Source organism: Pholcus phalangioides, unplaced genomic scaffold (assembly GCF_987345545.1).
Source record: "Pholcus phalangioides strain wild (caught in Gottingen) unplaced genomic scaffold, Ppha-v1.0 ptg000005l_1, whole genome shotgun sequence".
Classification (NCBI taxonomy): Eukaryota; Metazoa; Arthropoda; class Arachnida; order Araneae; family Pholcidae; genus Pholcus; species Pholcus phalangioides.
This window is the reverse complement of record NW_028301598.1, coordinates 9,361,673-9,385,426: the sequence shown is the minus strand read 5'-3', so window position 1 is coordinate 9,385,426 and position 23,754 is coordinate 9,361,673. Positions and strand designations below refer to the sequence as shown.

At 34.6% G+C, this 23,754-nt stretch overlaps 1 protein-coding gene across 1 annotated transcript in view; it reads right to left on the bottom strand.

Moving 5' to 3' along the window:
* The window catches only part of psidin (phagocyte signaling impaired), a 134,943-nt gene that overhangs the window by 55,802 nt on the left and 55,387 nt on the right, over window positions 1–23,754 (bottom strand). Inside the window, exons 12-18 of the mRNA XM_089232282.1 lie at window positions 22,468–22,603; window positions 21,182–21,271; window positions 11,533–11,643; window positions 6,873–6,942; window positions 6,446–6,545; window positions 5,037–5,084; window positions 3,441–3,544 (exon numbers count right to left, since the gene is read on the bottom strand). Coding sequence (XP_089088408.1) covers window positions 3,441–3,544; window positions 5,037–5,084; window positions 6,446–6,545; window positions 6,873–6,942; window positions 11,533–11,643; window positions 21,182–21,271; window positions 22,468–22,603 — 659 coding nt within the window. The remainder of the gene's footprint in view (window positions 1–3,440; window positions 3,545–5,036; window positions 5,085–6,445; window positions 6,546–6,872; window positions 6,943–11,532; window positions 11,644–21,181; window positions 21,272–22,467; window positions 22,604–23,754) is intronic.

Genomic DNA, 23,754 nt, shown 5'->3' with positions numbered 1-23,754 from the left:
TGAATGAAGTTCGGATGGAGCAAATTGTAAGTGGACGAAACCATCACATTAGGAGAAAGAAATACCGGGACTCTGCGCAGAGATTAAAGAATTTAGTTGATAAGTATCATCAAGGATGTGACATTAAAGACTATTTGAGAGGTATAGCTCATAATGTATAATTTTAATTATGATATCAATATTTGTGAGAAATGAATATTTTTCTCCCGTTTTTTCTTACATTTGCGTGTTATCTGTTTTTCTAGATTAGTAGATTGGAACCCTTTAATTATAAATATGTAAGAAATAAAATCATGTCGAAAATTGTTAAATTGTAGGTTTTGATTGAAAATTACCAATTAAATATGTATGTAATGAAAACTGTGTGAAAATTATCCTTCTAAAATACTCCTCTAACATTGCCCAAAAAGAATGCCATTTTTTATATCATTTTTTGAAGCTGTGGTTCCGTGAGTTTCAGTTTTCGAAAATGTTATTTGTCACCCAAGAGGTTTTTTATGTCCAAGAATTGGATGTTTAAAACGAGATAATTTCATACGTTTTTTGAACTCACGCATATAACTTTAAACAATATGAGGCTATGGCTTTCTTTTACCAGTTTTGCTGATAGAGAAAATTAAACTTATCTTTATATTCACTTTATTCCATTAATTTTTTTTCCAGCATCAGTAGTAGGACATAATTATATGGCCTCTACAAAACGAACTGCGTCGTAGCGAACTAATATGAGGTGTAGATCACTTCTATATGGTAATATTGCAACAACAAATTCAAGAAAACTTCGACTATAAACGAGTAAAACTGTGACATTTTTCAAAAAGTCTGGATGGAGAAGAAAAAAAAGAAAAACCAGACTGTCGCAGAAAATACGAGACAAAATGAAGGACATGTGGTCACCGATGCTTAGACTAGATTTTTAAAGATTTGTAAAATCACCCCTACCAACAGCGAGCTCTAAATCCACCTCCGTCTTCAACATATAGGCTTGTGTCATCTGCGAATGAAATTATTTTACTGTTCTACTTCATTTTACATAAATCATTAATATAAACTAGAAATAATTATGACCCAAGGGCCGATCCTTGTGGGTTTTAGCCAATTATGTTTTAAACCAATATAGTACATTGCCTGCGGAGAAGTGTTTTTATTTGTTAGAATATTTAAATCAACATAATCGAATGTTCGTTTTAAGTCTAAGACTGTAAGTCAAATGTCAAAATTCAATCCCCCTAACAAAGGGGGGCGGGGGGAGGGGGTTCAAAGGTTATATGGAGTGATCATCACTGAGCCGAAATCCCTGAAGCCATAAATATAAAATTTAGTAAGCATTATATTTTATTACCAGTTGTTATCCGCGGCTTCGCTCACGTGGATTTTGCAATCTCAAAATTACTCTCACCTCATAACCCCCATGGGTGATGAACTTTCAGAAATCCAGTCTTAGTGTGTATGTACATTATAAAATATAATACTAACTAAATTTCATATTTATGGCTTAAGCGACTTCGGCTCAGGGCTGATTGCTCCATATAACTTTTGAAACCCCCCCCCCCCCCTTAGGGGGTTGAATTTGGAAAAATCCCTTCTCAGTGAGTCTATATTACAATATTGATCTAATGTCATATTTATAGCTTCAGCTGTTTCGGCTCGGCATGATTTCAACGTTGACCCCCCCCCCCTCTTATGACGCCCTCAGGTTGTCGAATATGGAAAAACCATTTCTTAGCGAGTCTTTACGTCATGAAAAAAAACTATTCACAAAATTTGATATTTACAGCTTCAGCGGTTTTAGCTCGGATGATGAATCAGTCAGGACATGTTATTTTATATACAGTACTAGTGGCTCTGCCCCCCTACCACCTTTAGCGGCCAACCCCCCCCCCCTTTTCTCTTCACAACATATCTTGTTTATTTCGTCCCACTTCATCAGCGTGCTATGGGAAGGGAGACGTGAAAGCACCAGCTTACTGAAGAAGCGAATTTTATAATAATAAAGCAACAAAAAACAAATGTGATTCATCAAACACCCCCAGAAAACTTCCCCATGGGGGTCCCCAAACTCCAATTCATTGAATTTTAGTGGGGGCCCTGACTGGGCATATATATCTCAAAAATACAGCAACCCGAATCCGTATCATCTGAATTTCTTCTCATAAAGTCATTATTAAAACTTTCCGCCATATCTTTAGGATATGGCACTTACTCACTCAATAGATCACTCACTCAATAGATCACTCACTCACTAGATCGCTCACTCACTCACGGACTGACTTACTCGCTCATTGAATCAGTAACCCACTCGCTCACTGAATCACTTACTCACTCGGTCAGTCAGTCACTCACTCAGTAACTCAATCACTCATTCCCTCGCTAACTGACTCGCATCAAAATGTCGTCGGTGAATTGCATGGCAGTGAATTGTTGGCCGTGAATTTTCCTAGCGGTGAATTGTTGGTCGGTGAATTTTCCTAGCAGTGAATTGTTGGTCGGTGAATTTTCCATAAACCGTCTGAGAGATTATCTTCTCCGTTTGCATGTATCAGACACAGAAATGAGCTGACCAAATCACAAGTGAATGGGACACCTATGAACTCGATTGGGTTCATCTTCCTGTATATTCTCATTTTTATACATTTTAATTTTAGGTAGAAGCTGGAACAAATAAAATGATTTTCCATAGAAACATATGGGAAATCATGTTTTGGATAATGAACATGATTTGAGAGTGAATCATCTTTGTCAGCCTCGAGGTATCATTGTAATATTAAAATACAACATATCATCATTAAATTTCATTGTCAGTATCACGTTAATAAAAATCTTTCAGTTACCAGTTTTTTAATATTTATTTAAATAATAATAATAAATTGCATAATTAAAATTCAATATCAATCATTTGAAATTACCAATATTCAATTACTGTTTTCACTTAAAAATAGCAATTTTCTTTGTAATTCTGATGAATTTTAAGAGATTTAATACTTGGCTACTGAATATTCAGCCAAAACATTAGCAGAATATTCAATATTTGGCCAAATCACTATTCATCCCATCCCTAATTAACAGTCTGCAACATAATATCACACAATTTTGGGAAATTGTATATTTCTTCATTCAACTATGAATGAAAGTACTACAGCGAAAATGCACACATACCTTGTAAACATTTCTCTAAGGGATTATCATTATATTGAGAGCAATAATCATGATCACAAAAAGAACAAAAACTAATAAAGGAGTATCGTTCTAGTGGTTTTGAAGTCTTAAAAAATATGTTCATAGATTTATTAAAAAGGATATTGTTGTATAAAGAAGAATTTAAAATAGAATAAAGGCAATTTCAAACTTAGTGTTAGAAAAGTAGCAATATATTAAGATTTATCATTATATTGGATATTGTTGAAAAGAGGATTCATTGCAGATTCATTACAAAATATTACCTTCTGACTTCCATCAACATATCTAATATCATCTTTTCCACCGTTATGAAAGAATAATGAAGAGATTTGTTCAATCGCTCTCGAAAATTTATTATCTCAGGAATCTGAAGGGTGAAAGAAAAATAGAGTAAATAGCAATATGATAAAATTTTCAATCGCATGAAACTCCCCCCCCCCCCCCCATATTCTTCAAATCTAGTTCCTACAGATCTTCATATATTTTTGTTTTTGCAGAATAGTACAAATGACAAGAAATTTGGTTCAGTTCAATAAAAATTAATAGGTACCCCATAAACTTCTTTTGGAAGGATGCCCATGCAGATTCCATGGAGAAAAAAAGAATCCCAAGCCAGGCTTGTAAAATATTGGACAAAAAAAATGTAGGAAATAGAGGTAATTAAATAAAACTAATTAATGGAATTGCTTTCTTTCCAAAAATGTTACTAAAAAGTTTCTTGTTTTCAAATAGGGAATGAACATTAGCAAACAGACAATATTATTAAATTTATACCATGCCATCAAGCTGTAACATACAAAACTACAGCTATGTGCAAAAATAAACATATATCAATAGTTTTATTTAGTTTGACCACAAGTATAGACTTTCCTTGGCTACTTAACATAGTTATAACTGTTAGTAGTTACCACAGATTATAATAAGCAATTTTATATGATCTGTTTGACCCCCATAGCCAATTGGGGCAATTAATTTCCTACGTAAAACAGCTCATCAAATAAACTCTGGTCCATCTGGAAATTTCACATCCCCCACAAAGCAATTTTGAAAAAATATATATATCAAAATATGCTTTAGAACTTGCAGTTAAATATGATGTGTTTACAAAACAGAATTATATAAATTGTTAGTTTTAATGCTTTTTATTAAGACAACTATCCAGGAAGCACCTAAGCACCAGTTAAACATGTTATGCTCCAGCCTCTCTTCAAACTGTCAGTAAATATTTCGCCTTTTATTAAAGTTAAACATGTTCAAGTTACTTTTGTCACTATTTTTAATTAATATTTGGTACAAGAAGTAATTTAGCTCTTACATGGCGCACAAGCCAGAAAGTTTGTGCACTCATGAATTACAGAATTTTCGATGCTGGAAATATACTTGAGTAGAGATTTTCTATGTTTGTGGAGAACTTTCAGGAACCATGACAAAAAAATCAGCCACTAAAAACAGCAGCCATGATTAAGTGATGCTTACAAAGCTATATCAATGAAGATGAATCATGAGCACTACACATTGAGCATTGAAGCGGCAGACAAACATGGTTTCAAATCTCAGAGATGTTGAACCATTCCCAAAAGATGAGTATAGTTGAAAATTTTTTTAATTTTTTATATGTAAATACTGCAACAGAGTATATTTAATTATATATACATACTGCAGCAAAGAATATAAACATATCCTTGAAAAAACATTGAAGACAAACTCACACTAATGATGGCCATTTAGACTGAGAAACACTTCTTTGATAGGCAATGTCAGTAAAACCTGATCAGTTTCTAATATGTTTTACCATTACAAGAAAAAATATAAGAAATGTCTGTACAGATAAATAATCTAAAAAACTATTGCATACTCACTTTTGTGAAGGATCCATATTTGTAACAGGATATTAGGTAGTCAACAGTCTGAAACAATAAAAAGTTGAAATAGAAGAAATTCATTCAAGTTAATGTGTTAATGTGAGTGTTTCATCCAAAAATAGCACAAATTCCCATTGAGTTCCACCTGATATATGTTAAGATTTATTAAAAGGTATATCATTAAATATAACACTATTGATTTATCATGAAACCTTGAACACACTGGCGAAACATCCTGGAATTTTCTGTATTACATTTGCCATACATTGCTGACTAGCATCAGAAACTTCTGTTTTTGTATGTGTTGTACCGAAGCTGCCTTGAGGCACCATAAGGCAGCTAAATGTGAACTATTTTGAATGAAACTTGAATATATTGCCGAAGATATTCTTTATCTGCTTTTTTTTCTCTCAGAAACATAATCATTATTGATAGCAGTGTAGAATCCCTATGACATGTGCTAAAAATATCTAGTTCACAGCAGGTATTCAGGACTTAATACCTGGTTATCTCAATGTGTAAAGAGAAATTAAACAAATGTAATTTTAGAAGGAAATTGAGAGGCACTTGAATTGCAATGTAACCATGATGTAACAATATTTTGCACATAAATAAAAAATATCTTTCAAGAGGGGTTATCATTAATTATACTGATAGCATCATCATCCTGCTTCCTCAAATTTATGCTGGCCTTGACATCTGTTCTAAATTAGTGTTTTTAATACCATCATAAAATGCACTTACGGACATTCATTAAAATTATAATTAATTAATAAAATACAGTTAGGTGTTTCTTCCAAAGAGTTTAAATCCCCAAAGTTAAAAAATAAACTGATTAAAAACATGTTAAAGTCTAAATATCAAAAAACAGGAAAGATAAATTTTTGTAAACAAGTAAGCATGAGTAATCAACTGCATTTTAAAAATGAGATGCAGTTACTTCATTTCGCTTTTGTGTGCAACAACAGAGGAAACTTCATTTCTTGTCCTGGGGGAGGAGGTGGTGCAAAATATAGATGCCCTTGGAAAAACAAAAACTAAAGAGGAGCTTTAAAAAATGCTGAATGTAATTTTGAACTGATATAAAAACTATTGTTGTAGTGGTTTCAAATCTCATAAAATTATAGTTATAGAAAGCTTTATCATACAATAAAGGATATTCTTGCATTGCAAGGAGTTTAAACGCAAAGCGAAAAAAGATTTGAACAAAAAAGGACAATATGATTTTGGAGAGATTAATCATTATATTGAGTATTGTAGCAAGTTTTTTTTCCATTTTTTTTATCAAAGCTGGGCTGGAAGAGATCGCTGAAATGGGATAAGTCCAGTGGCAAAGTTCTGGTGTTCATTCATTGTAGCAAGTTTTCACTTTTTAATGATTAATGATAATAATAGTGATAACTTACATCTTTATGGTTGCCAAGAAAGAAACGTATACTATTTGAAAGGACAGTACTGGCTGTTGTAAAGAAAGCAGCAGACAATAATGGCTCAGTAATTAAATACCTAAAAAAATGATAAAATTGAAATTTATTCAACATATAGACATAATAAAATTAACACAGATACACACAAACACATATTACATTCCTCTATATTTTCCCAAGGGACTGACCTGTCTCTGCACTATCCATCCAGGGTTAATTGATTTAGGATATTTTTATTTATTTATTTTTGATGTAAAATAGAAAAAGTAAAAACCAAAGTGAACTTTATATATTTCATATTTGTTTTTGATGTAAAATAGAAAAAGTAAAAACAAAATTGAACTTTATATATTTCGTATTTTTTTAAAATATGAAATAAATGCAAGAAATAACAGGATATGTTTACCCCAACGTTTCCTGTTGTATGTGTTTAACATCCACACTTTCATACAGGCCGTATGCAGCACCCACAACACCTAAACAAATATGTAATATTCATTCTATTAAGATTCAAAAATTTTAAAGTACAAAATATTAGATAGCATGAGGTTTCTGCTGCAATTATTTATACAAAAATACATTGCTTTAAAGAAATCTGATGATTTACGCAAAGAAAAAAAGGAATTGGCTAAATGCTTTTCAGAATTCCTCTCTTTCTTGATTCTCCTCCATAGATGAGCAGGTTACAGAAATGTAAATATGGCCAACAGTTGATAACTTGAACTTTTATGGAATTTCCGACCTTTACAATAGAAACTCAATGATAAACTCTCTTTATTATTTGAACATAATTTCTAATAACTTTAATTACAGTGAAACCTGTCCAAGGACACTTTATGAGACTGTATGAAACCTGTCTTAAACGGAATCAAAATATAGTCTGTTCAATGATTAATTCTTTGAATTGCACCTTTATAAACAGAAATCTGTCTAAAATTGAATATTATTTCAGTCTATTGACATTCTGTTTCATACAGGTTTCACTGTATATCCAAAATTAGCTACATTATTTGCATTTTCATATAGCTTGCTCATCTATGTGTAAAATTTGAGTGGTCAATTTCTTTTTTAATCCCATATCAGACTGTTGAAATTGCGAGTCTGTTTCTGCATGTCCACTATTCATGTGAACAATATATTGAGAGCAAGAACTTTCAGCAACAGCCTAATATTGGTAAATCAACAATTGTTCTATAAAAATCATGTTCCGACATGGTTATAGCAAGCGCTTTGGGAGGAAGTAAGAACAAGAACAGCTATGGGTATATTTAGGGCCATACATAGCCATCCTGTACCCTATGCAAGAATTTGAATTTAAGCCCTTTCTGCCCCCCCCCCCCAAGTGGTCCCTGTGCGGGTGCACCTGTTGCACCTGCCTAGTTATGGCCCTGGGTACATTATAAGATTCTAAAGGTTTAATTCAAAGTTTGTTTTTTATTCTTTGCAAGGAATAAATAGAATGGAAGCAGTGGATCAAATAAGTTTGGAAGACTAGTTTCAAACTATAAATTATGAAAGTAATTCCTGAATATAAGGGTGGCCCTTATTTTTCAACTTTTTAAAAGTTTAGCTTCCCCCTTCCCCACCAATCTTGTTCAATCAACCAGAAAATGATCGGTGCAAAATTTTAGCTCAATCAGACAACTACTAGGTGACCCCTCAAATGCCTTGAAGTTAGAACATAGTAAGCGATGTTAATTCCCTATACGAAATGAGTAATTCCGTTCAAAAGTGGAATACTCTTCTCTACAGGGTTGGCAGGTTTTTGACACATGGCAGTTTTTGACGGTTTAAACTGTCACGTCAAAAACCTTTCTCAAAAACTGTCAAAGACCTTAAATATTGCTTTTCGATATAAAAATTTTCGTTGGAAATGCAGACGTTAATTGCATGTAATGTTTAAAGTGACTATGTTATACAAAGAATAAATATTTAATATGATTCCAAAATAATTGTGTACTCTCTACAAAATTATTTTGCACAATATATATATTTTTTTTCTTATAAAATATACAATTAGCATAACATAACATAACACGATACATAGCATAAACACGAAAGGGAAAACCATGGAATGATCACATTCTCTGATTCAAAATGATTCTTGAATTTCCAAAATTTCCTCAACTGCTTATATATGTGTGCATTGATATAAACCATCTGCTGTACTCTTTTTACAACAGATAAGTGTGTAAAGAAGTTAATTACATCATATATGTATGGCGATTTCTGTTATTGAATTATCTAGATAACCACTGATGCTTAAAATGATACTCTTGTTGTGCATAACATTGAAATATATCTAGCGATCAAAATACTAAATTGTAGGACTAAAATGTCATTTAATTTGGCAATGCTAGCTTGTATATGTCAAATTTGGTTTATTCTTACTTTGGCACTATGATATGGTACATTTACTAGCATTTATAATGCAATGGTTTTCCAATTGAAGCTGTATTCAAACGTGCAATACAAATGCTTTGGGTATCAAGTCTTGTCAGCTCTGCTTTGGTTGAAAATACTCTTTAAAGCTCTGTGAATTTATACACCCTGATCTAAGAAATTTTTAGGTGAAAATAAATGAGTTTAATTAGTGCATTACAGATGCTGCATGAGAATTTTTATATGGAATAAAATTTTGGGCAGATCACACAATTTAAAATATCGAAATTGGTATTTTTCCTCAGTATTTATAATTCTGAATATAAAACCCTTTAATCTAAATAAAAGTAAGTATTTTGTTATTTAACATATCAGGTTAACAAAAACTATTTGACATCATTGACAGTAAGATTTTGATAGTTTTAATACAGAGTTAGTTTCTGGGGTCAAAAACCTATCCCTGATGCCCTATTTTACATATTTTGAATAAGCAGCTCTATTCCACTTAGCAAATTGAACACAGGTAATGAGTAGCTTTGATAAACAAACCATAAAATTATATTTTATATGTTCTAGACTCTTATGTTGAAAAATTCAAAATTGTAAATTATAATTAATATTTTGTTTAATTATTGCAATAAACTAATGTTTAAAAATAAAACATTGTAATATGCCAAAAAGTAAGTTTTTCATCATGTTGTACACCTATTGTGTTCAAAACATTATCAAAAGGCATTCATTTAGGTTTTTGACGGTTTTCAACAGTTTTTGACATCAAAAACCCAACACTGCTTCTCTATCATGACCTTTTTTTTTATTCTTACAGAAATTTATGAGGATGCATCCAGGCAATCCCAGCAATTGTTTAAAAACATTCTGAATTCAATTTCTAAAAGACCGTAAAAAATACTCACCTGCTACTAAATCCCCTTTTAGGAAAAAAATAATGTTCATTCGCTCACATTATGTTTCAATAAATTATTGCTGTAAATAAAAATGTGTTTCTCTATTTTATCCCAGAGGGGTGAGACTGATTGAAAACATATGATGTTATTATATACTATTTATTAATGAAACATAATGAGAACTAACTGGATTAATAAAGAATGTATAAAATAGACAGACATAACAAGCAACTGACAACATGACGGGGCATTAATACAGAACATAAACTGGATGGTCTTGACTACTGTTTTTACAACTTGTTTCCAGATACAACATTCTCTTAAAGAAGTTGTGTGCTTTATTAAAAATAAAAGCTTAATACAAATTTTCTTAATTTTTCATGCTATTTCAGGTACTTTTTGAATTGAGACAAATTTTTTTAGAAAATTGGATTCAGAATGTTTTTAAACAATTCCTGGGGTTGCCTGGAAGTGTCTTTATAAATTTCTCTTAAAAGGAAAAAAAAAGGTCAGAAGGAATAAGGAAGAATTATACCGCTTTTGAACAGTATTACTCCCTACGTACAGGGAATCTACATTGCTTACTGTGTTCCAACTTCAAGGCATTTGAGGGTCGCCTAGCAGGTGTCCAATTGAGCTAAAATTTTGCAAAGATATTTTTTTTCTTTTTGATTGGAACAAGATTGGAGGGTGGGAGCAGCAAAGTTTTAACATTTGTAAAATTGTTTATAGCTAAGGGCCACCCTACTGAATATGCATTAGGTAGATCAAATATAAACTGGAATTTCTTTCCAGTAGAGTGAGTTGCTAGTGGATGGACTTCTAATGGAAGGTGTTTTGAATGTTTGCAATGTCTTACTTTGTCTTTTTGTCTGCAGCTTATGTCTGTACTTAGGAGCACAATGAGCAAGCAACAAGTACATTCATCTGTTGCACAGCACATTATTAGAAAATTTCTGGATAGAGAAGGCATAAAACCGTCTCAAATTTTGAGGGAGCTGTATGTACAGTTCAGGGAAGTTTCTCTCTAAAACTCAAGTGTATAATTGGCTTTTAAATTTTCTTCAGTAGGATGTGATGTACCAAAAAATGAGTTTCACCATGAATGAGCATCACTGCAAAAAACTGTGCTCTTCTTGAACTTATTGGAGTAGATGGCCCCCATAAAGATAGCAAAAATAGCATCAACAGTTGATAGATACAGTATTAGCTCAATCCATCATTGATGATGACCTAGACTAGAAAGAGTACCAAAAAGTGTCCTTGTGGCAATGCAAGGTCCCACACTGCTACATTAACACCTGAAAAGGTGAAGGTGGCTCACTGAACAGCATTTTAACAACCTCCCTACAGTCTGGATTTATTCTTCCAAGACTATTTGCTTGAAGAATTTAAAGACAACAGCAATTCAACAATGATGCAAGAAAAAAAAAATGTAGGTGCTTTTGTGCAAATGGCTATACACATCCCTTTTTTATTTTCCAGAAAGGGATTGAAAAACTACCAATTCGTTGGGGGAAAATGTATTCAAATATCTGAAGCTGGGTAGAAAAGTATTGTGTCATTTTTGTATCTTTTCATTTCTTTGACAAATTATTATAAAATAATTAGAGTTTATATTTTATCCACTCTCGTATATTGCTAATAGGTAGGTTTATTCAAAAAGAAACATTACGCAAACATAATTAATGAAACAGATGCTGGATACTTGACTCCGCACCTATCACTAGCAAGCACCTATCTGGCATTTATCATCATTAGAATAATCTCTGAACTTACCTATTACATTGTACAACTTCAGAAGAAGCAGCTTCATCTGGAAATTGGAAGGGCTTTTCTGAGCTCCCTGCTCAAGTAAAACCATTGCCCTTGATATGAGTGTTTCATCATCTGGTGAGAAAAGAAACAAATATACAAAAATGCATGTAATATAACAAATATATACATCTGCATACAGTGAAACATCCCTATTACAAATTTCAAGGGACTGAAAATTTGGTTAGCTACATCTGAGCTAATAGGAGAACCTCCTATGGGAATGGGACCAAAATTTTTGGTTCCATTAATAAACTAGCTATAATACCCTGTGCTGCCCAGGATTTCCTCAATTACTGTGTGGGAGGATTAAAAAAATGACAAACCTTGATAAAGGCATAAACAATTGTACATAATACTGGCAGCCTTGAATAAGTGAGTCTTGCAAAGTCATGTGAAGCAAAGACATGTCATTGCAAAGACATGTGAAGCAAAGACATGTCATTGCAAAGACATGTGAGAAACGCATTGCTAGGGAACCTACAGTAACCAAAATAAACATTTTCAAAGTGATTGTTGAGGCCCAGAAACCATTGTTGCCCGACAGTTTTTCACCTATTTCGGGCATTTGCTCTGCTCAGACAAACTTTTAAAGTAGCCTATCGTTCAAGTCGGGTCTTGTTTGGTATATATGTAAAATTTGGCGACGATCTATCTAAATTTGTAGATTTGTATGGAGAACACACACAGAAAATCAATTTTATATATACAGATTTTTTTTGTAATTAGAATACCGAAATCATGAGAATTTTAAGATAAAATTTTATTCATTGCTGCAACACAGTGGTTCCTAAAGTATCTCATGTGTGCAATAAGATCAAGGATTTATTTTTGGAATAAAATCACATTGAACATGGTAAGAAAGCAGTCATTCTCGATTAGGATGTTACGTTGGATTAGGACAGGGGTTCTTACGACCTATGGGTCGTGACTCATGCTTGCAGATGTGCCAACTTTTGGAATCCAGAAATCTGGAGGTTCTTACAAGGTAGACCCCCCCCCTCCCCCCGCTCATAGACTCGATCAAAGAAAATTTTTTTCACAAAAATTTTTTGGAGTTCGAACCTCCCCACTCCTCAGGCAGGTTCTACATTGTCCCTGAGCAGAATATAATTCAATGTCAGTCTTTCCATGCAGAATAAAGAAATCACATCTACATACTGTTCATAAAACATAAGTGTTTCCTTTCGTGGATGCTATCAGTGATTAATAATCTTGGGCATTGGAACTTTTAAAAGCAGTTTTATATTTTCTTTCTGAGGACATATTTCATCAGAGGAAACAATTGAAAAACCTCAAAATACAAAGCTGCTGATGAAAAAACAGTGTTTACGGCATGGCTATTAATGGAATACAATAATGATTGTACAGGAATTTCAACAACAAAGGTCATCCCTCTGAAAAATGATTGCCGATAAATGTGAAGTAAATAGAGTCACGTCTTTGCCAGTTGCTTATATAAATGTGATCACCAATACTTTTTTATGGCTGCTCGATGGAAATGACCATGGCTGCCCTCTATGAGTGTTTTCCCTAACAACGACAGTAGTAATTGACGATGTTAGTAGTCATGACGATAGACCAGTTGCCGTCTAAAACATAGAAGAGTTGATCCACTTTGCCCAAGAATATTGAGAAGACACCAACGAATAAGGCAAATACACAAAAAATAATAGTCCTAATGCATTTCAACACCAATGGGTGCCGTCTTCAGAGGAAAAATTTAACCACTAGTCTCGCTGACCGAGTTTCCCACTTGGGCTGAATACAAAATCTTCACGCTCGGTTGCTCAGCGGAAGAAGTACGTCTGTTCACTTCAAACGTCGTGGTCAGAATGAAGCTGTGAGACTGCATGAGATACTAATGCAGCGTCCTGATTGGACATTTGCGGAATAGTGCTATCCAATTGGTCCATTCGAATTTTCTTGTAATTCCCGCTCAAAATGAATTTAAGCCATGGTGTTGCGATCGGGGGTGTAGAATTATTATCGTTCACTAGTATATTTTTGAAGGCCAGAATATATGTGCCTTCGTAGAAATCTAGATCAACTGTGGACTTGACTTTGTGAAAAACTCTCGCTTCTTGAAATTTGAATTTATGGCCTTCTTGCCAACAGTGAGCGGCGATGGTAGATTTTTCACATTCCTGATTCTTAACACAGCGAGCATGTTCATTTAATCTTGCTTTTATGGGTCTCCTTGTCTGTCCTATATAACCAAATACTATATACTATACCAAATACCAAATACTATATACTATACCAAATACTATATACTATACCAAATACTATATACTATACAAATACAATACAAATACAACTACAAATACAACGCCACAACAGGCAAAATGCCCAACGAGGTGGCTGATAAAAAGATGCCCATAAAAATATGGTTGTCATATGTTTCAAAAATACAGCAACCCAATTAAAAATGCAATTAACACAAATTACAAACAATATATACACATGATAAAATATTATACAATGCCCATAAAGAATACTTATGGTTGTCTTATTCTAAGAATGGATAGCTTCTCGATTTACCCCAACATGTTTATCAAATACTATATACTATACCAAATACTATATACTTTACCATTATACTATACCATTATACTATACCAAATTATTATACTTCGTTGCCTCATACAAGATCTCAGGAGTGCACTAGCCTCCATCGAGGAATGCTTGTATTTGTCTCATTTGGAATTAGCTCAACGCGAGGGCTTTCACCATGCTTCGCCATTATCCTCTAGCTTAGAGCAAAATTCATACTGGCAAACTGTGAAGGAGTCCAAATGTCATCAGGACACCCTCAACAAGAAATTTTCCAAATTGAAATCTAATAGTGTTTCCTTGTCTGCACCCCCATTAGTTAATAAAGCTAAAATACTTAATTTAACTGGCAACCAATTGACAGAAATGCAAACTAAAGCCTTGGAACTGGGAATTAATTTCTGCGACAAACCTAAATTTAACCCAATTAATTTCATTGCCCCTATAGAGAAGTCAGTTTCACGCAGTAAGATTCTAACTGAACAAAAAGACACCCTGAGACATCTCATATCCAACATTTTGGTGGATAATGAGCGAAAGAACAACAAGAAGGTCACTGTAGGCTACTCACTGGACGAACGTCGAAGCATCAAACAACTGCAAAATGATAATAATATCGTAATATCTAGAGCAGATAAAGGGGGGAAATTGTGATAATGCCTAAAGAGCAATATTCGGAGTTGATGACATCACATATTTTGAGTGGTCCTTATAAAGAATTAAAGAAAGATCCATCTGATTCTCACTTGAGAAAATTGAAAGAAGTGGTAAAAACCAGTGTCTTTCTTCCCGAGCATGCAAAAAACAGCGTAATTCCATCAAACGCCATTTCGTCACGGATCTATGGCCTACCCAAAGTGCACAAACCAACAATATCTCTCCGTCCCGTAGTCTCTAACATTGGTACACAGCGTCATACAAGCTCGCTAAATTCCTTGTCCCAATTCTCTTTCCACTCACTAAATCAAATAATAATACAGTTAGAAATTCATCTAGCTTCGCTCAAATAATATGTACAATTGAACCCAAACAGCTCAACATGGTGTCTTTCGACGTAGTGTCAATGTTTACTAACATTCCCATAGGTGGTAGTATCAGTTGTCTAGAAAGACGACTTAAAACCCTCAATTTTTCACAGCCTGAAGTAGAAGAAATTTGCAATCTCACCTTCACATGTATCTCACAAACAGCCTTCAGTTTCGATGACAAGTTTTACACCCAGACAGATGGTCTAGCAATAGGCAATCCCATCTCACCGATTTTGTGTGATATATATATGGACGACTTTGAGAGTAAGCTATTGAAAGTTGTGCCCTTCTCATTTTATCGAACATACGTGGACGATACTTTTGTGCTTTGGGACGGCTCTAAAGATGACTTGGAACAATTGTTACTCGTTATGAATGACATAGACCCCCATGTTCAGTTCACAGCCGAATTTGAAACTAACAATGAACTCTCTTTCTTGGACGTATTAGTAACAAAACAGGAATCACAGTTCCAAACCTCGGTCTATCGTAAGCCTTTCGCGGTCTCATTACCACCTCATTTCAGATCTTGCCAACCAATGCAACAGAAACTTTTGGCTTTTCGCACCTATGTAGCGAGAGCATTTAACATCTGTTCAGATCGGAACACATTAGACCATGAACTTGAAACCATCAGAGCAATTGCGATAGATAGGGGGTTCAACACCAAGATCGTTGACGAATTAAGTAGAAAATTCTTGAAACCGGCACGAGGAACCACTCTAGAAAATATTACAGAGAGACCACTCAGAGAAAGTGTAGTCATACCCTACGATCCAATACTCTCACTGAAGATCAAACCGATTCTTAAAAAATTTAATCTAACAACCATAGACGTGCCCACTAAAAACTTTGGTTTCATGCCCCCTAAAGATGCTATACCGCAGAATAAACAATGGGGCATTTATTACATTCCATGTGGTGATTGCTCTCTTGGTTATATAGGACAGACAAGGGGACCCATAAAAGCAAGATTAAATGAACATGCTCGCTGTGTTAAGAATCAGGAATGTGAAAAATCTACCATCGCCGCTCACTGTTGGCAAGAAGGCCATAAATTCAAATTTCAAGAAGCGAGAGTTTTTCACAAAGTCAAGTCCACGGTTGATCTAGATTTCTACGAAGGCACATATATTCTGGCCTTCAAAAATATACTAGTGAACGATAATAATTCTACACCCCCGATCGCAACACCATGGCTTAAATTCATTTTGAGCGGGAATTACAAGAAAATTCGAATGGACCAATCGGATAGCACTATTCCGCAAATGTCCAATCAGGACGCTGCATTAGTATCTCACGCAGTCTCACAACTTCATTCTGACCACGACGTTTGAAGTGAACAGACGAACTTCTTCCGCTGAGCAACCGAGCGTGAAGATTTTGTATTCAGCCCAAGTGGGAAACTCGGTCAGCGAGACTAGTGGTTAAATTTTTCCTCTGAAGACGGCACCCATTGGTGTTGAAATGCATTAGGACTATTATTTTTTGTGTATTTGCCTTATTCGTTGGTGTCTTCTCGATGACAGTAGTCTTAACAATGACAGTAGTCATTGACGTCACGACAACGTGAAAGCTGGCGGAAAATCTAATTTTCTGCCAAAATCCAGAGAAATTTTAACAAATCTGGAGATCAGGAGGAAAGGTTAAAAACACGGAGCGGTGGCAGGTCTGTATTTAGGTTGCAGGGACTTTCGAGATGGATAATATGAATACATTTACAGGCATGGATTCATGGGTCCTGACACAAACTTGATTCGCAGTGGCTTCAGAGAAGGGTCAAATGAATCTATTTACAATCAAGGGTTTTGAGCTATGGGTTGCAACCCAAATTTCATTCACTAGGGTTTCTGAGATGGATCGTACAAATTAACTTACAGCCAGGGATTCTTGAACTACGGATCATGATCCAAACTTGATTAGTGATTAGCAGGGACTTCCTAGATGAGTTGTATAAATCCACTCAAAGTCCTGTTTTAGATCATGGTTCGTACTCATTGAAAGTAAAAAAATTCAAGGACTATTCAAGCCCTTTTTTCAGGCAAAATTTTAAAAATAAAGGACATTCATATTGCAGTTGTTATAAACCATGATTTTTTACAAAAATGAAATTACTTGGATTTTTTAATTTATATTCATCGTTTACTCATTTTTAATTTTGAAATGCTAATTTTTTAAAACAATTGTAATTCTCATTTCAACTTGTAGACAATGTCAAGTTCTAAAGGTCTTGCTTTTAAAAAAAGTCATTACAGTTTAGTATGCAAATGAAATTTAAGCAGAAATCATTTTATGTTTGAAACAGTATTGAACTTTGCCTTCGATAAAAAAAATTAGAAAGCATGTAATACCTAGAGTACCTGTATGAACTATATTTCTTGGAACATTCTGATATTTTCATGTAATTTTGGCCATCCCAACTTTTTAATGCAAAAAAATGTCCCATTATTTTCCATATATTCTCAACATAGCCTATTGGAATTTTTATTCTTTACTGAAATAAAGTATTAAAAGTATTTTCCCACTCCTATGAATTATATTATGATAATTATGATTTTAAATATTGTCATGTTGTAATGTTTTTCCCCCATAGAATCCTTTTCCCCAAATATACTGCTTCAATTCAATGGTGCCTTTGGGTTTTTTTGGCAGTTTTAACAATAATTGGCAACTTTGCTTACCTTTATTATCATTTTTGGTGACAACTGGCAATTTTCCGTATTTTTATCCAGGAAATATGGTCAGCCCACATACGGGGTGATTATAAAAAAACTATCCCGACATATGGGCCCCTAACTATCATACCATTCACAGAAACTGAATGAAATTTTGGCATAAGGTATTTTGATGTATGCGCTCAAGAATGATATGGAAAACAACAGTGTCACTCTAACAGTTATGGTTACAGTGAGAAAATTTCGAAAATATCAAATCGCAACACCAAGTTTTTTGTATTGGAATGCGATCTCCATACTGAAAAACACTAAATAGCGTTGGAATGGCACCTGTAGCATGAAAATCCTCGGAGCTAGGCAAGGAAAAAGTAAAAAGGACTTTGCCGTGCACCAGGGCATTAATGTTCGTTTCATTCATCACACCGTTTCTTCGGCTGAGATCCCAGCTTGATTAGTCCTCCACAAGGTCATGTGGAAAATTTGTGAAGCACAATAAAATGCTTTATTTTATGCTGCTTCTCTGTCCTTATTGGTTGTCCTCACTTTTAGCCTATCTACCGCCGGTGATTTTAATGCTACAGTTGCCATTCGAACGCTATTTAGGGTTTTTCACAATGGAGATCACATTCCAATACAAAAAACTTGGTGTTGCCATTTGATATTTTCGAAATTTTCTCACTGTAACAGGGTTCATACAAAATTTTCAAAATGAAAAGTAAGGAGTTTTTAAGGACTTTTTAAAGAGTTTCAAGCAGTTTTTAAGGAGTCATGGCAAACTTCATAACTTACAAGTTTTACAGCAAAAAAAGGGGGCGGGGCACATATGCAAATTTATTTTTAATTTGCAAACATATTTTCCTTCTTCTCAAAAATATAGATGTAGAAGTGGTTCAAAAATTACAAGTTTTGATTTGTTACCCAGCATCATAAGAATTCATAAAATAATCAATCCACATACATGCTTTCTGTCATCACCAAAGTGTTCTAAAACCTTCAAGTATTAGTCAAAAACATAACTCATAACAGCATTACATAAATTCTAAAAATTCTAAAAGTGATATTCATTCCCCCCTCCAATTATTCAAAATAAAAATCACTGCCGACAAAGATTTTTCTTACAAAATTATTTATATTTGCAGCAACTCTTCAGGGTTCATACAAAATTTTCAAAATGAAAAGTAAGAAGTTTTTAAGGTGTCATGGGGCCACTCCCCCTCCGAAAAAAAAAATTGCATCACTAGATAATAAAAGAAGCCCACAGAAAAACAAAAGAAGCCCACATGTGTGAATTGATTTTCATTTAAATGTCTTTTTTCTTTAATTTCTAATATGTTTCCAAGATTTCAACTTTCAGAATAATGGGTATGATGGGTAGGAATTTCAGCTGAAAAGGAAGAGATATGCCGTGACTGTACGCGCGAGTAACAAACGACAAGAGAACACAAATTCGAACAGTAACAGAGCATGATGATCAAGATTAGGTATTGAGAAGTGTAGTAAGAAAGAAGAGAGAGAGTTGCTGTAGTATATAGAATTAAAATGATTCAAAGAAATCGGAAGTGATGTACTGAGTTTGCAATAAATTTTGTTTTTATCTTGCTTGAGTAGTGGTCACTTCTGCCAGAGAGAGATACAAATACAACACCACAACAGGCAAAAGCCCAATGAGGTGGCTGAGAAAAAGATGCCCATAAAAATCCCCCCCCTCCCCCCGGAAATCTCTCAAAAAATCTGGGAATGTGCCGCGGGCCGCTCAATTGAAATAAGAATTTGCCACGAGCCACTTAATTCATCTGTAAGTGTACCGGCGCCACTTGAGGCAGGCCACATTTAGGCCATGTGTTGAGCACATGTATGCTTTAAAATAAGGGCTGTTCAAGTATTACGTCAGCAAATTTTCAGCAATTTTTGACTCGCCCCTCTTGTCAGCAAAAGTCAGCAAAACTCTCACCCTCCCCCGTGAGCGCTCTGGCCCCTTCCTCCTAACGCTTATTGGTGGAATCTGAATTGGGGGCTTGCCCCCAGATGATCAAAAATTTATATTTTTAATCCAAAAAATATTTTTTACAATTTCGAAACAAAATATCTTTATATGTTATTATAATCAATTTTTGTTAATTTCAATGCTATTTGAAGGCTAAGAACCCAAAATTGCTCAAGAAATTCATTGCGACCCTATCTTTCTAAGCCCTTGGTAACCCTTGACCCGCGGTAAACATTCGGCCTGTGCGGACCAAATGTGGCCCTGGCGTTATGATGTGGCTTGTCCCTAAATCTATTTTTGTAACAATGAACCAAGTGACACATTTACAGATCGCTTAAGTGACTCGTGGCACAATTCCAGACCATTTAAACGATCTGTGGCACATTAAGCGATCCCTTGAGTGACATGTGACAAAGTTTTAAAAAGGACTTTTTAAAGGATCAAAAAGGACTTTTTCAGGCGCGGCTGCAAAAAGTAAGGAGTTATAAGGGCCCTTCCAGAGGGAAATGAAAAGTTAGGAGTTTTTAAGGAGTTTGTAAGGATGTGCGAACCCTGTGTAACCGTAACTGTTAGAGTGACACTGTTGTTTTCCATATCATTCTTGAGCGCATACATCAAAATACCTTATGCCAAAATTTCATTCAGTTTCTGTGAATGGTATGATAGTTAGGGGCCCATATGTCGGGATAGTTTTTTTATAATCACCCTGTATATACAACTGACATTCATTAAGGAAACATTTTATTATCTGGATATTACGCTGAGGCGAACTCGGAAAAAAAAGTCATCCTGTCTCTGCCAGGACACAAACCCAGGCCCTCTTGCATACTGGGAAAGAGGGCCTGGGTTCAAGTCCCGGCGGAGACAGGATGAGGTATGTGTGACCATATGTCCTATTTTAAACATTGTCACATAATTATTGTACCATTGTTGCTCTACACATTTTTGCCCCAGTGGAATATGGTTTAGAGGGGGATTGAGTTGAAGGCAGACAAAAATTGAAGGAAAAAATTCGCACAAAATAATTTTTTCCAATCACTTATGAATCATTATTTTTTTTTCAAGGACTTTTAAGGACGGTACGAACCCTGTAGATGCACTTATTCCATCACTGGTTTCACTAATTTCGAAAAACAGTTCCATGGGTTGCAAAGCTGATCTTGTTAATTTTGGGTCACAGCTTAAAAAGGTTGAGAACCCCTGGTTTAGGGTGTTTTCCAAGATGAGACGGAGTGTCATGATATATTTTAAATCATTGTAATTAAGTTAAGTCGATATATGTAGCTGATTTGAACCCATTTTTCTAAGAAATAAAACTCAGAATTTCAATCAAAATAAAGAGAGTTAAAGGATTTTGCGTGCAATCTCACCAGTTTTCCTCCATATATCTATGAATGTGTGAGCAGCCAGTAAACAATAATTATCATATGGCTGAAATTCTGTTGGCAGCAAAGAAAATCCTAGAGAAAGGAGGAAAAAAATATTAAAATTCAGAACAACATTCTTTTGAACAGTGAAATCAAAATAATACTCAAAATATGTATTGAACAGAGGCAAGGCATTCAGCCATGTATGAACACTAAAATGATCACAAGGCCAGTGAAAGAGAGATATCATGACTTTTCCTAGTTTCAAGCAGGAGCTGATGAAGCTCAATGAAAGTGCTATTCAAAGGGCTGTTGGTCAAAGAACTAGTCACTGTATTTTTAGAAGATGTTTTAATGTCATACGAGTTGGTGGTGAACCAACCTGTTGAGGTTGTTAATAAAAGGAAGAAATAGTTACTCACTTTCTTTGTAAATGTGAACTGCACTCTGCAATTATACTGGAACAGTAATAATTTATTTCTAAGTAACATATATTTTTTTCATCTGAATTGGCACACTCACATCTCTCTCAGCCAATCAAATACTGCAAATACGGTTTGCCATTACATAGGTGGCTCATCCATAAATCAAAGCAAAACCAGGGACACTACTACTAAACCACACATGGACCATTCCTCCAGAGAATTTCTAACAAATCAGTGCATGTCATAAAAAGTTGCTGGCACATTCCTGTTCCTAATGCATTTATGATGTCAGAAATATGTGCGTTTCTTGTTTGAAAGAGTTGCCATCTTCCATATTAAAAGTGAAAATGAAAGACGCTTGAGTTTTTGTGTTTTGTAAGTATCATATCAGAGAGTCTGCTTGTGTGTTCTGTGAAGAAACGTTTTTAAATGGAAGACAAGCTTGCATTTGTACCTCAATGTTTCGATTTTAGCCTTTCATCATTATGCTGCATGCAGGTTCAATACCTGCAGGCAGCATAATGATTAATGATGCAAACCCACCATGACCATGCAAAAACACAGCAGCTTAATCCAGAGCCACTCCATTTGGAGGAAATACATTCTCTGAGTTTCATCTCTGCTTGAAAATCTTGTATAGTACAATTTTTTTCAGAATTAAAAATAATAATAATAAAACAAGAATTAATGTTCAATTTAATACCAACAAGAACTCCCCCCCCCCTCTTCACATAGAAAATGCAAAGGAATTCACAAAGGTAAAGGAAGCAAAAAAAAAAGAACATACAACTTTATTTCAGAGCTCATGTGAATGAAATTATGAAACAATGATTATGCAAAAGAATAGTTTACAATACAACTTACCAAATTGGATTCCGTGATGGTATCTTTTGATCAAGTCAGCAGCATAAGCAATTAGTTCTTCTCGACTCCAGCTGTCATGCCTACCCAGATAGTGGCAGAGCTGTGTGAAGCATAAATGCCTATGAAGCTGCTTTATCTGCAGAATTAAAATATTGGAATCAACTGAAGTTTTTGAAACCACCTCGCTAATTTTCATAATTCATATGAGTAACTCATAATTTTGATAACTGAGCAGAGGAAAACAACATCACTAAAAATCAATGGGATGCATATCAATCTAACCTGCGCACATTAAAAATCCTCTACATTTTATGCTGTTCCTTTTGTTCATAAAGCATTCTTGGATCATTTTTGAATAAAAACTACTACTCATAATCAGTGTATAAATACAGGCAGCCCTAGAATTTGCTATTTCACATATTTTGAAAAATAAAAATTTACAATTTGTTACTAATTTTGGTTTTTTTATTTTTTTCTTCTTTTCAAATTTAGTGGGGGTTTTTTCCCCCTACAGCGACAGCAGAGCTCCGGGGAAGTGTACAAAGAGCCCTTAGGGTTCCGCGGAGCATTGGTTGAGAACCACTGACTCAAAGCATTATTAATCTCAGACAATGCTCCAGGACACCCAAAATCTCTGCAGAAGTTATACCCAGAAATCAATGTTGTGTTCCTTCCTTCCAATACTACCTGCCTCATACAGCCCATGGACCAAACAGTGATAGCTATACATTTAAACAATATTATATGAGGATAATAATGAATCAGGCCATTGAGGCAACTGACAGGGAAGGTGTGCCTACAGTAAGAGATTTGTGAAAGAACTATAATTATGAAACACAATTAACAATATTGGAGACCCATGGGCTGAAATAAAAGTCAACAATGAAAGGTTAATGAAAACAATTATGCCCATAAATGACGAGCGATTTTATAAATTCTGAAGAAACTCCACAAATTCTCACACATGAAACAGTTAGCCTAATGAATGAACTAAATAAGGACGTCAATAACAAAGATGCCAATGAGCTGATTGAATCTTATTCAGTACCTCTGTCAAATGAATACTTAATTGAGCTGCAAGAGTTAAATAAAATACACTGTGGCGGATATGCAAATGAAGATTATTCCGTCATCATAGCTTGTGCTGTGATTTGTGCCGTGTGATGCGCATGCATCCAGCGTTCTTTAAAATAGTTGATTTTTGTTGTTATCACTCACATTGTTCTGTTTTATTGTTCATCAATAGTTTGTGCCGGCTGGTCCGTGATATTTTAGTTAAATGTTAAA